Genomic DNA, 14,742 nt, shown 5'->3' on the forward strand with positions numbered 1-14,742 from the left:
AACAGTCCATTGCCTCCATATAACATATCCTTTATACCTCGTCATAGTGAAAAGTGCTTGATATAAATGTATTCAAATTTATCACATATTAATACACTGCCAATCATATAACAAATAATGTAGATGTGTGTGCTTATAGTACATGTGTGCATGTGTGTGTGTGTGTGTGTCAGTTTAACCAACTTCTTAGAAGGTATATTAATTGCACTTAGAAAACCTGAGATGTAAATCTAACAAAGTAAAAGTTGGCTCCACGGTCTCTTAAACAGGCCCCTTTCTATGAATTCTGTGTGTAACTTGTTCATAAATATGGAAAGTATCTGAAGATTTTCTTTTTACATGTCTTGATTTCCTTGAAGACTCTGGCACACAGCATGAGATTAAAATAATCTGGCATTGCTGGCTCCTTTGCCCACAAATACCAAGGAATAAATATTAGAATGATGGATTCTCTTTCCCTTGTCAACCATGAATATGTTCCAGCCTGGGGTAAGTTCTAGGGAGAAATGTTAAAATAAACAAATAGAACCAAAGAGTAGCTTTATTCTTTTATTCAAAGTTTATTAAAATACAAGAACAAATTGTATAAGCACACATACCACTCAGCACCCATATGATAGCACTCTTTCTACTGATAATCTCCAAAGCAGTTCATTTTCTGCAACTGAGAAGCACATATGAGTAGCATATGCACGCATGCATTCTCACCACATTTACCCAGGACTCTTAGCATCATGTCCCGAATATTCTCCTTGCCAGGGAGACAAAGATGGGGAGAGGCAAACTAATGTGACTACATCCAACCACTAACTGAGTCGATGACTCTTTCGTCAGTAGTTATCATCCGCACACTGGTCAACTCTGCACATCTCTGTCTCCCTCTTCGGGTGCCCGATTACTTGGGCTAGTGAGTCTGGTGACAATGTGATGCAAAACTAAACAAAACTGGCCAACATTCCCTACCCAATATCATTTCATTGCTTTGGTTATAAAATACTGGATACTTATTTCTTTACATCCCCCAATCCTAACACACATAAAACCCACACTGACCAGTGACATGGGCCTGGAGAAGTCTTGAGAGAATTTTCTTTATTTCCCATCCCCTTCTGTGGGTTTCTTTCATTCATGTGTTTACCTGTTTGCTTTTTCAGGGGAGGGGGAGAAATGGAGGGTTTGAGCCAAAATAGTGACTTCATTAAACATCTGCTGGGTCTTCGAAGTCTCAGTAAATATTGAATAAGCTCCCTGGAGCTCTGCTGTTGCTGCCTAAGACGGGCAGTCAGCCCTGACTTGCATGAGCAGTCTTGTTTGGATATCTGCACATGTTTGCCTTCTATTGGTTCAGACTCACCTTGGAACAGAGCTGGGTCTGTTAAATCTGAGACCTTGCTTCTGGTACTATACACATAGGGCATTAGGAAGTGGCCCGATGTTTTGCTCATCCTAAAGTCACTCAATGACTTGCAGCAGCCTTCAGCCTTCCTTCAGTTGTGAGAAGTTTGTTTTCAAATCTTCCCAGATTTGTAGACCAAGCCCTCAGGGCCTTGTTCTTCCCAGTTAGCAACTTTCTAGCTCTCCCACCCTAGATCCTCTCTTTTCTTAGAGAGCCTCAGGACATGACCAAGATTGTGCCAGTTGCAAAGCAGACATTGGTACTCAAGCCCCATTCCGGAAGTATATATGAAGAGTGGGTTTGGATTCTATTTTTAGAGTGAAGGAGGAAGTTGGAATCTAACTATATATATTTTAACTCTAATTTTTGGCAATACCATTAAGGGGGGAAAAAAAAGAGGCTCCTAAAGTCAAAAGCCTTACTGTCAGTCTCCACTGCTGAGACACATGACATTGGGGATGTTCTGAAAAGCTCTAAATGCTAGTAAAGGTTTTCATTAATCCTTCAGTAGGACAGAAGTCAGTGTCTACATTTTTCCTTTTTCAATGGTCATATGACTCTAATTAAACTTATTTTCCAAACCATCAGTCAGAGGTCGGGTGGAACAAATGTCCAGATTCATCCATCCTCTTATGATTGACATAAAGGGACATCCTGTAAATCAGTCAATCCCTCTTGCTTTGCACATAGCCCACAGGGCGTGCTGAGAACACCTTATAATCCACCTTTGGCTTTTCCCAAAGGCATACATATTTTCTCTAACCTGCCCTCTAGAATTTTGTGCAGCAAGGCAGCACCAATATGTGACCTCATGATATTTCATAATTTTTATTTAAGAGCCCAAATAGTAAAATACACTCAGGCAAAATGAAAGACAATAGGCTATTCTTCCCACCTTGATGAGAGAATAAGCACTTCCTGGTTAATGGGAGAAAAAATTAACTAAGCAGACCCCTGGGAAGTTGATATTACCAAAAATCAAGGAGACGTTCTATAAATGAGGTGAAGACACAGGACCAGAGACCCAATGTGAAAAAAGAAAGTCATGTAAGTTAAGTGGCTGTCACTTAGCTATACAAAGCAGGAACAGTTACTAATCTGCCTCTAAGGAGGTCAGTTACATTTTAATAGCTGTATGAAACACTTCTACATTACTATGCAGGCATCTCCATTCATGCCCGTTCAAGAAAATCATTGTTGATCCCACTAGTATTTTCACTAAGCAATAAATAAAGTCAGTTTTTGATAGTTCCAAGACATAAGTCTTTCAAACAATAAGTGTTTGAGTAAACCCAGATGCTATGATAATATCTAAATTTTCTTGGAAACTATTTCAATAATAGACAAGCTAATGCAGCTTAAAAGGCCTAACTGATAGCTCCATGTAAACACAGCCTATGGGAGAAACATGATTAGGGAATAAGAAAGAGAACTCAGACTTTTATATATGATATAAATATATCATAGATTTATACTATGATATATAAATAGATATACTTTTCCCTGTGAGACTAAGAACTACAATTCTTCAAAGGAACATACCTTATAAAACACATGATAGGTAGGTGAGTATTGGCAAACTAATAATTTCTCAGCATATCAGCTAAAGCATTGATTTTCCTCTACCTCAAAATAATGAGTTCTTGTTAATTTCATAAAAGAATACACCACAAGAAATCATAAAAATTCATGTTGCGATAAATAGGTTACATAATTACAGACTTAACCCTGATAACACCAAGGCATTCTACATAGTGTAGGATTCCTGAGCTTTGTCCATTCATTTTCTCCATTGGCCCTTCCACAGCCTTTCTTCCAGAAAATTCTTACATGTTCTATTGAACATCTTCCTCCCTGGTAGCCTATGTCTTTCTATGTTTCCTTCCTCTGCTTCATTTCTCCATTGGGCTATCCTCAGGGAGAATTGTCTGCACACACATAAACGACCTCCTTCTTTAAAAATATAGCACAACTGGGTGATATTTCCATCATCCTTTTCCCCAGTTGACTAGCACTGCCTCAGCCAAATCTCATCCCCCCACCGGCTTATCTGACATACTGTTACATTATCGTACATATAGAACAAAGGGGAAGCTTAAGGACAACAGTGTGAATGTGCTGCAACTGGGTTCTTTATGTTACTGCTTTAGCGTCCCACATAAATCTCAACACCATTTTGAGGTTAAAAATCAATGGGGGCCGAGATAAGCCTTGAATGTAGAGGTTAACAACTGAGGAATCGGAAATGATTATTCTCAGTATGATTTTCCAGCAACTCATTAGATAACATCACATTTTTGAAATTTGTTTTGTTTCTTTGTGGGTGGTTTTTATAGAATTTAAAACATTAGAAAGCTGATGTTGCCATGAAAAATCAGTCACAACGGAGCTTTAATATTTACACAATATACCAGCTAGTGACGTGACTGATATGTTGCTCCCATTTAAAAAATAAAATAAAATAAAATACTTTTGGTTCTTGCACACCTAGTTCTCATGCTTTTCTCATTTCAGACAACTAGTTTAAGAATGTATTTTCAACTTTAGTTTTTATCTATCCATTTTATTTTTTTATTCAGTTATTAATGGAATGGACAAAAGATCCTTTGACTGTACCATCAAATACAATCATATACTATGATTTCATAATAGTCTCACATTTACAAAAGAAATTATGATACGAAATTGGTTGGTCTATTCTTTTGGGGGCTATAATCTTAAATATTACTTATGGGTAAAACTATAGTGTCTATTTTAAAAAGAAAAAATATATATATTAAAATAGCATTATAATCATATACTATAGGGACTTTAGATACTGAGGAACTAAACCTCAGCTAATGGGACCAAAGGAAGATCCAAGTCCAAATTCAAAGGTCAATGGAAATTCCATGATACTGGGGGTTGCCTTATAACAAAGCCTCCAAAATGGTTGATCGGAATTATCTCTAACTTCCTCTTCCTCTATTTTGCAATGGAAGTAAGCTTGTTTGTTTGCACGTATTCTTCATTATAGCTCACCTACTGTGGGAGGAAATCAAGGCTGTGCTGAATGGCCATGGTACCTACCTCCCACAGCAGCTGTGTGTGTGTGTGTGTGTGTGTATATATATATATATTTGTATGTATGTATGTATGTATGTATAATTTCTTCAACGCAGCATTCAGAGAGAACACTGCTATAGAGACTGAGATTAGGAATGACTTGGGCCACATAGTAATTGTAGGAATGGAGAGGAAAACACCAGCACCACCAGACCCACTGGTTTTCCTTTAATAGGTATCATGGGGTATAATTAACCCACTGAAAATATACATACCACATACATGGTTCAAAAATAATTATTTCCAAAAGAAACCCCTCACAATTACAAATATTTAAGTATTTCTTTTCTTTCCATCTCCCCTTTCTCCTCTCTAGGAGCATATGACAAATATATTGTTTTTATATGTGTATTCTCTGTGCCACCTTTAGTTGAGCTCCTTCTTCTTTTTCTGGCCTTGTGTATGTTTCTACGTTTTTGTGGTTAAGAAATGAGTCCCACTCTCTACAGCTTAAGGTTAGAAACTGTGAATTTTCTAAATCTTTCTGCCTCCTGCTCCCTAGCTTGTCGATTTCATTTCTTTTTTAGCACTCTCTCCACCTGCCTAGAAATTAACCATCAGATTACAGATGATCATTCTAACCTCCCAGATTGAGGGATCATTCTTGGTATCTAAAATATAACAATAAATTCTGGGATATAAAGACTGAGAGCACTACATGGCTAGAAACTGGAACATCAGAAATGACTCTAACATAAGGTCTAACCTTAACACCAACGTCTAATCACACCACCAATGTCTAACCACATGGCCTGGGCTCAAGAACTTGTAACATTTGGGAATTTTCCAACTGGGCTCCATCCATGCCAAATAGAGCCAAGGCAATACCCTTTATCTTAACGTAGACAGTGGCTTCCCTAATGTAGTAATTATTCAGGTAAGTCTTTTCCTCTGGTCTCAAAGCATGCATCAGCTGTATCAGTTCCTTCTCAATGCAGAATGCACACACGCTGAATCAGGGTTTCTTCCTCTCCGTCTTGGGATCTTTTCACATAGGGCTTTTTACTAAGAAGAGAGGTGATACGGCTACTACTTAGCCCAATGCCATTTGAGTAGTGAAAGAAGTATGGAGCTGTTAGAGATTCATGTTCTTCCAATAAACTCCTGTCTTTCAGTAAGCCAATAGGGCTCTGTTGAAATAGGGATTCAGTTCTTAATGTCCTTGCCTTTATACAACTTTTTAAAACAATAAGCTCTCTTATAATCATACCTTTAACCAGCTAATCTAGTTTTCTTTCATCTCTTGCTGAAATTTTTCTCCAGCCAATGCCGGACTTCTTGAAGGTTGTAGGAGAAGGGGCCCTTTCCTCCCAGATAAGCGATTTTCTGTCTCTGCACAATGCACACACGTTCAAAGGCTACCCCGTAAGCTATGTTGGCGTTATTGTCCATGCGGTCAGCCACAACTCGGCACTGGGGCGGCAAGGAGAAACGCTCCAGAAGCTGCTGGGCTGCTGCACATCGATCTTCCTGGTTCTGGTGCTTCTTCACCTCAAAAGACAAAGAGGAGTCCCCAGGTATCGCCCAGCCGTCTGATGGATGAGCCTCATCAATGTAGACCAGCAGGAAGTCGGCCACTGAGGAGAACTCTTCCACCAGTTTGCGGAAGGCTGGCAGCTGGCTCGTGAAAGGAGGTCAAGTGGCTGAACCAAAGTTGACCACTAGTGGGCGCTCAGGGCTAGCAAAGTCAAGGAGGTGGCATGCGGCTCCCTCAGCTATCTTCTCCTGGGTACCGTGGCCACTGTTGTCACCTCCTTCTGCACTGGAGACATGCACCACACTGGAATTGGGGGCATCCTCACCCAATTTCACCTGAGGGTAAAACAAAAAAAAAAAAAGAAGGTGAGAACATCACATTAAACACATTGCCACTTCAATTCACATTAAATAGTTACAATTGGCTCTAACACAGTATGGTATTTCCTTCAGACTATGTGGTAAACATGTATCGATTTGAGTAAAGAGGCTTCATGGCAGGTAATGTAAAGAATGGCCCAAAAGAGAATAAAAGTCTTTTTTATTCTGTATAGTCACTGAAGGTAATTATTTTCATCACTGAAGGCACTGGAGTTAACTCTTTTTATAATTAAGCCAAGGCTGGTATTCTTTACTATCTTTATTTTGCTGTCAATTCTTAACATGCATTCGATAACAAATAATTAATTGACTTCATTTTAAAAGTTAGAAGCAAATGGTCTACTTTAAGACAAATTATCAGGGTCTTGGGACATGGTGCCTCCTTCTGAATTCTGAAACACCAGGCAGGACCTTTATTTTCTTGCATGATACTAAGTCATTTAATCTCAACCAATGGCCAATGATACCAGTGGGCTCTATTCTTGGCCAGACCTAGAAAACCTGAGGTCTACCATTTATAAGAAGGGTTACTTCCACTTAACCTCTTTAGTGATTCAGTTTTCCCACCCGTAAAATGGAAATAATAATGCCTGTCTTCCACATATGGCAACTGGAGGGCAACAAGAGAAAAAGAGCTCTTTGTGCACTGTAATTATATGGGTGTGTGTTGCCCTTATCAGATGCTACCCCACCATGTGAAATAAAACATCATCATTCTTGGGCAATTTTGTGTTTAAAATATATATCTATCCTGAGCAAAGCTTTGAACTCTCCTCAATATGGCATCCTCCCTGGAGGCTCCTACTGACACTGCTTACAAGGTGGTTCTTACCACTCCAAACTTACAATTTCCATTAAAAAAAAAAAAAAGACAAAAAGAAACAAAAATGGTTACTCCAGAGTTCTATATTAATTTCTCATTTTCCAAGTGTGCTTGTTTCCCTCTCTTTATCTAGGCAGTCACACTAAAAAGTACTTTTCTACCCCACAATTTGTTAACAAGCTCCTCTGAATCATAAAATATTGGGGCAGAAGAGGTAGAGAAAAAAATTGTTTCATGTGTTCCCTTTGCACATGGTTTAAATAGTTGAAAACAGAATGAAGGAAAGTTTGCAGCCTTTGAATCTGTAAATTGATAATAAAAAGCAGGCAACAGTAAAAGAGCCAATTACTTCAGTTTGAATTAATACAGTTGGATCTTCCTTGGAATGGTTTAATCAAAGCCCATAACATTAGGGACAACTTACGACAGTACAATTGATTTTTATATACTATCCTTAATATTATAATATACTTCCAACTTGATCGACTTATTTCCCTCATATACATATAGCCACACATAATGTTAATGTTAATTGAAGTCACTTAGAAGTGAATTGTTAAAGATGTAACAATCCAAACTGATATAACACACTCAAGGGCTTTTAGTCAGAAGCTTCTATCTACTGTTAATGCATAACTCATTTTAACTGTAGAGAAAGAATTAAAGTTCTTTCTCTCCCTTCTAAAAAATCCTAGCAGGGCATGTTTGAAATAAGCATTATTAGTGTTCTAAGAGAAATCTTATGGTAATAATCTTCCTTCTTAGAAAGGAAGATGCTGGTGTGATTTAAGTAAGTACATTTTGTTTTTTAGTCACCGCCACAGAGAAAATTATTTTACTTATACTAACTTTCTTGGTTAATTTGCAAGTGACACTAGATGGAGAAATCTAATAAGCACATTTAGCTGGATTCTTTCATATGAACTACACTAGTCTTTAAGGCGTGAAAATATACATCAAATTTAAAGATATACATGTTGAAGGTATTACAAACATTTTAATCCATGGATTATTTTTGTACTTCCTTTTTTATAGATCTAGGTAGTGGGTAGCAGCCTCTTCTCTTTAGATCTTTCCCATTTGAAATAATAGTAATGATTCTAGAAGGGATGTTTTAACAATATCATGTGTACTGTGTACCTCAACATACTGTGATAAGAAGACCTAAATGCATTCAGATTAGTCTGTTATAGTGACTTCCTGTTAAGTAAGCAACCTGTACACTTGTAGGTTCTTGATAGGTAAAAACATGCATCTGCATTTTGGAATCATTTTTGAAACCTATGAACAATTATGTGGCCTTGATAAATGGGCCTCTAACCCCCGACTCATCCAAGCAGACCTGTTGATCCTTTCATTATGTCTGATTATTCAACTGAATAATCTAATCTGATGCTTTTGTCACAGGAGGCTCTCTTGTTACCTGCAGTAAATTTTCTTGGGAAGTTAATGCACCCTCTCTTTCTTAGAGACAATGTATAGTTCAGCTGCAGAATTCTTTCCAAAACACAGACTAATTTGCCTTGGGAAATTTAGAGTAAGTATAACACTGTCACTCTAAAATGAAAAATTAGGAAAGTTACCAAATTCATAATGCTCTTTATGTGGGGGATTTAGCATTTTGTTAGGATTAGGGTTAGACAGGGAAGTATTTATTTTATTGAATGAATGCTAGTTGTTATAATCCTAGGTCAGTGAAGAATTTTACACATAATCATCACCCTGATCTGCAATGAACATAATCATATTTGGGTGATGGATAAGCTCACTGAGGCAGATAAATTTAGAAATACAAATCCTGGAGCTGTCTCGTAGAGTACTACCATAATCACCACTCAGTGTCATTGATCCGTCCTTGATTGTCGCATCTGGTCAGTGCACAAAACAATTGTGGCCTATTCTTTTTATTTTTTTTTAGCAGCCAGGGTCCCTTACTGAATCTTATAATGTCATAAATGGATATTCTTATTCATGAAGGTGCCTAGACAAGAGAAAATGCATAGATAAAATTAATATTATTAATAAAACTAAGAAGGAAAAACACACACCCACCATCCATAAATCCAAATGTGAGTAGACCAGTAGTCTGCTTTTATAAGCTTCATATACTAGTCATAAAATGTGTCCATCTTTGCTAAAACCTGATGGAGGACAATTTAGCTAAAATAAAGAAAAAAACACTTTTTTTAGATATGGAAGTTTCCTTTAAACTAAAAGAAAATATTCTAAAAGGATATTACTGTTCATTCTCATCTCCCCATTTGGTCACCATAAAAATTAAATTCCTAACAGACCAGAGTTTCAAATGGAGAACTTCTTGGTTTGCTGGGTTATGCGCCCTGCTGAGACAGGCTGGGAGAATCACCATTGTCTTCGATGATGGAAGATTGTTTGCTCTCCCCAGGAGCAAAGCATTCCTTGACACAGAGCCAAAATGATGAAGAAAATAAAGTCGGTCCCATAATAACATTTAGGCTGCAGGAAAGAAGCTCAACAAAAACAAGTTATCCCTTGGTACTCCCAAACTTTGTTTTAATTTCCCACAGTGGCACAGAAAGTCTGGCCACAAGTTACCTATCATCTTAATTTCTTCTTCTTAGAGGGTTTGTGTTTGGTTTTTGTCCTTAATGAGACATATTTGCCAAAGAGGCATTCAAAAGGCATTTTTTACTCTTGCGGAAGAGTAATTAGGTCGGTACCTCTTTCCCTGCCAGCATTAGCTGCTCTAAAGAGAACCCTGCCCAGTATTTAATGCCCAAACACAAGAAGCATCATTTCCACTAATTGGTCTTGAAGTTCCGATGTTCCCAAAGGGTCCCTTTATTCTGCAAGGATCAGAAAGGACATACGTAAAATGTGATATTGTCATCGCTGACTTTTATCTCTCTCATCTGCACTATTACAGTGGTCCTTTCTTACGATTTTGCAAGCAACATCAACACAACACCAACAAAGGAGGTAAATAAAGGATTTGCATTTTTACAACAGAAGACATCTCTGGGCCAAGTTCAGATGTTGCAATGGACATCTTTATAAGTATGAACATGAACGTAAACATATAGCATATATAAAAATTTGATTCCCTTGATGATGTTCAGTGTTCAGTGCATGGGGAAAAAGGAAATGCCGCTTTAGCATGTGGACTGTGAAATGCAGGGCAAGGGAGAGAAAAGAACCATTCATCAAGTAGAAGCAGAAAATACAGCATATACTACTAACCTTGTTTTTTGTTTTGGAGTTTTATTTCTTTTTCTTTTCCACAGCCTGAGAAAGGCTTGTGGACAATATATCACATAATCTCATAATAGAATGTAAAGCAAATTATAAAAATGAAGGGTGGGTGTGTGGCAGCAGAATTTTCACACATACTTCTTGCTGTCCAAAGCCCTGAAAATGGCTTTATTAACTATCAGGAAGTTTCAAATTCTTTGACATAATGACCAGGCTACATCAATGTCCTTAGAAACATGGCCAAACTATCATTAAGCAGAGATTTAACCATTTATATTCAGATTGGCCAAATAAATCAGAGTTGAAGAATAGGCTACGTACTCCTTCCTCTGAGCTCAATTCCCTTTTAGCTATTCTCTTTTTAATTTGTACCTTGAAAATGTAGCTCTAAGCTCTATCATTCCCCAATGTTTTATCCAAGTGATGGACAAGCTCTGGCTGTGGCCTGCTTTGTGTTCTTTGGGGACTGTTTCTCTCTTAAAAGGGCCATTTTCCATTGTGGAAACTAGTGTCAAAGGCTTGAGGTGAATGAAGAGGAGGAGGAGAATGTTAAAGAGACCCTTTCAAAACCAAAATTATATGTTCAAATGAATATGTTTTCTGTACCTCTGCAATATTAACCGTGCAGAAGCTAAACTGCCTGTCAGCATCTATACTGTGTGTTTACTTTTACACTTCATTTAGGTAAGAGCCAGGCTCCCAGACAGAGCAGTTTGCTTATTGGTCGCATGTTTTTAGTCTCTGAGCACCAACACAAGGATATACTGTTCAGATGCAATGACACTGACTGAAGAAACTTAAATAACAAACACCTTTTATTCACCTCAGGGTCTCTCACCAGTGTCTATAGACTTTCCTTTCAATCAAAATTGTACACAGAATCCATCTCTTACTAAACTCACATTATCTTTAAAGGCTTCTCCATAAAGTTAATTCAAATCCTTTTCAACCTTTGAAGAAAGGGTTTATTTAAAAAAATAAAAAGAAAAGAAAAATTTCTTTTGTTCTTTCTTTATTTCTGTGTTGCCCCTCGTGGAGGCAAAGCACAGGGATAATACTTTTACTCCACTTTCTCTACGTATGTTTCTGGGCATCTGACATGCAGCAACAAGGAGAATTAATAACGGCAAATCACATGTCTAGTTTTATCACGTGGGCACACACCCCTCTCATCCTGGAAAACTTCACTTCTAGGGATGGGCAGCCTTGAAATAATGCAAATCAGGATTATGAAATAGTGTGATGCCATCTCAAACAGAACCTCCTACAATGTCTCTAGAAATGACTACACCCAAAGACAGTGGCACAGATGACAACAGCATTCAGAGAAGTGATTCAACCTGGTTGAGAGGTTCTGAGTGACCCTCAAATGCCACCAGAGAAACCACTACCCTTGCCATACTTGAAGACAGAAAGAGACCATCATTCAGTTCCAGCTGTGTTCATAATGTTTCCATTTATCACACACCCACTCCAGTCTTGTCTTTGGACATGTGGGTCCTGAGGTTGCTTCTACACATGGTAGCTATTACATAAATCATCAAAAGCAAACGTAATAACATCAGTCGTGAACTTGGTGACTAATCAAATCAGTAGGCAGGGACAAAAATTACAGAAGAGGAATATACAAACCATATGCAAAAAGAAAAAACAAATCACTCATCCTTCCCAATTTCCTGGAATAGGAATAACAACATATTGCAACACAATGGAACACTATACATTAGTGAAAAAAACAATAAACTTTATTAAAGAGGTATTTGTTTGTTTTTCCATTTTATGTTCAATAAGCTGCTTAATGGGAGAAATAACCTCACTTAATATTTGTGGGTAACATTACAGCCCCCATTGTTTATGTGAGAGATGACTTTTTTCATGTTTTTCTTAATGAAACATGACATTTATATAAGAAATCTATGTATATAAGTAAAATTCTTCCAATAAGTGCTTTGTTTTTGTTTTTTTTTTTACTTTATAGACAAAAGGCAATTGTCCTTCCAAAAAGTAAGAGTTTAATATACTGAGATCAAACCACTGATATTTCCATGGTGTCTGCTAACACATATAAAATAGGATGTTGAACAGGGAACTTCCTAATTAATGTCTGATATACTTGTGTACTCCTCCACCTGCCTCCAAATTGCCTTCCTCTAAAACAAACCATAAAAACTTCCCATTCAATGTATACTTTTGTGGAAATGAAATGATGAATTCAATATCTACTTCTCTAGATCTCCCATCCTCTCTGACATGCACAATATAAACGAGTTTTTACTGTTAGAACTTTGAGCACCAATTCATATTCTCATAAAAGAATTTCCATCTCCTAAAAAGAGCTCTTGCTATTCACATTTTTAACAACAATAAACACAAACTCTCTTTAGGTTACTATCGGTCATAAAGACATGTATTGTGGTAAAATTTTCCTAGTTCACAGCAGATATTTTCTTCTCGAACATCTGATTTTCAGAAGAACAATCCTGTCCTGAATTCTTTGTAATTTTACAAGTTACTTCTTCTCTTTTCCTGGTGCATGGTTTTATTTTTCTAGTGTTTATTTATGGAGGACGCATTCCCTTGTGCCTCTACTATTTCAAGTTCCCCGTCTCTGGTTCTAAGGTGCTGCCTGCCTAAAGCACACCACTTCACTGAACACCTGGCTTCTATATTCCTCTAAAATACAGATGTACAGTTCCTTTTTCTGGCATCTTGGGCAAGGTCCCACTACACTTTTAGGGAAACCAAGATTGTCTATTTTGATAACTACTTTTGCCAAAATAGTTCATTCTTCTCAAGCCTGGTTGAGGGGGTGGAGGGGAACTTTAGAAGTCATATGGGCATAGCAGGTAGCAGAAAACTGACAAAAGACCAGGGCCAAAATCTTCCTCTATGCCCCTGAAGATCTTAGTTGAAAATGCTCTACCAACATCTCTAACCAGCAAAAAGCCTGGAACATAGTATTTTGCATTTAGAAACTAAGATCACCACCTCTGATTTTGAGAGAGCAGCCCCTGGACGCTACCTGACCAGGTAAGGGAGACCACTGCCCTAATGCTCATAACAGCTCTGAGATTTCATGAAGCATAGACCCATCATCTCTTTCTAGGGCAACATATTTTATTTTTGAGAAACAAAGTAAAGGAGGCTCCCCTTGCAAATGCTGGATTTCTGACAGCTAGTTTTCAGATTTTTCTTTTGCAAGTTGGTATCTAGTAACTCAGGACTCACTGCCTGAAAATCGCTTCCAAAGGGTTCAAGTTTGAATCAATGTAGAGGAGGTGGTACACCGCTGCTTGCTTTCATTAACTCTTACCTCGACCAGAAACCAAGCAGCTATGATGCCCAATCACACTTTCTATGACCATTTTCTTATTTTGTCAGCTGTTTGAGAGTTTTGAGTAGCATTTCCCATTTCTTGCTTTTCAGTACCCACCCCTCGAGCATACTTCCTCAGTGTACCTCACTTGATAGCCTCGTATCAAGCAAAAAATCAAAATTCCAGTTTACGGCAAGAGCAGAATAAATGCAGCAGTCTCCTCTTCCCGATCATTTTTCTGACTTTTCCCAAGTTATTGTACCAGCACAAATGCCTTCTACTCCCAAATCACAGCAAGATATGAATAACCCTTAGTAGAAAGACTCCTTATTAGGTCACACAGAGTTATTATGGCTTAATAGCTGTCACCCTCCCAAACTAACCTGTGCAACAGGTGTAGAAAGTAAACTTAGAGGCTCACTTGGCAGCCCCACAAATAGGGCTTCACAGCTCTCACCCCCGTGCTCCCAATGGCCTCTGGTCCCCAGCATGTGAGCCCCTGCCCCTGTAGACCTAAGGAGAAGCCCTTCTCAGTTCAGCTCACCTGTTTGTAGGCATCGAGGAGGAAGCTCTTCCAGACGCAGCGCAGTCCCTCTGAGGTCAGCATGCGCCGCCACTCTCCGCGAGTGGACTTGGAGCGGCTCAACAGCAGCACCACGTGCTTGAGCAGAATGACCGAGTCATAGAGCGCCAGGAAGAGGCAGTTGGAGAAAAAAACTGGCAGAATTTGCAGTGTGATCAGCAAGTCTACGCTGAGGATGCCCATCTTCTCTGCCTCCTGAGTCAGTTCCCTTGTGCGCTCTGGTTCCCCTTCACCCTCTTATTTAAAAGGGGGGTGGTGATAAAGGGGGTGGGGGAGGTAAGGGGGAAGGTTGGGGGTTGGGGGAGAAGGGGGAAAAAAAACTAAATTAAAAGGAAGCCCAAGTTGTCTCCTCTTTCAAAGAAGCAGAAATGGCAAGACTAAGTCCAGTCTCTCCAGCCCGGCAGTTGGAGTGTGCCCATCAATTCATTCAA

General features: G+C 38.5%; 1 protein-coding gene across 4 annotated transcripts; it reads right to left on the reverse strand.

Moving 5' to 3' along the window:
- Positions 1-536: 536 nt before the first annotated feature.
- DIO2 (iodothyronine deiodinase 2) lies at positions 537-14,526 on the reverse strand. Of its 4 annotated transcripts, XM_015454047.4 has the most exons (3): positions 14,273-14,526; positions 9,234-9,341; positions 537-6,313 (listed from the first exon to the last, which is right to left on the reverse strand). In XM_015454047.4, exons 1-3 carry the CDS (start codon positions 14,492-14,494, stop codon positions 5,714-5,716), a joined length of 930 nt encoding a protein of 309 aa, XP_015309533.1. In that variant the 5' UTR covers positions 14,495-14,526; the 3' UTR covers positions 537-5,713. The 4 variants fall into 4 exon arrangements, with proteins under 4 accessions (XP_015309533.1, XP_073854636.1, XP_073854637.1 ...); XM_073998535.1 differs by lacking the exon at positions 9,234-9,341; XM_073998536.1 differs by lacking the exon at positions 9,234-9,341 and having other exon boundaries at positions 14,112-14,356.
- Between the last annotated feature and the right edge of the window lie 216 nt (positions 14,527-14,742).

Source organism: Macaca fascicularis, chromosome 7 (genome assembly GCF_037993035.2).
Source record: "Macaca fascicularis isolate 582-1 chromosome 7, T2T-MFA8v1.1".
Taxonomy (NCBI): domain Eukaryota; kingdom Metazoa; phylum Chordata; class Mammalia; order Primates; family Cercopithecidae; genus Macaca; species Macaca fascicularis.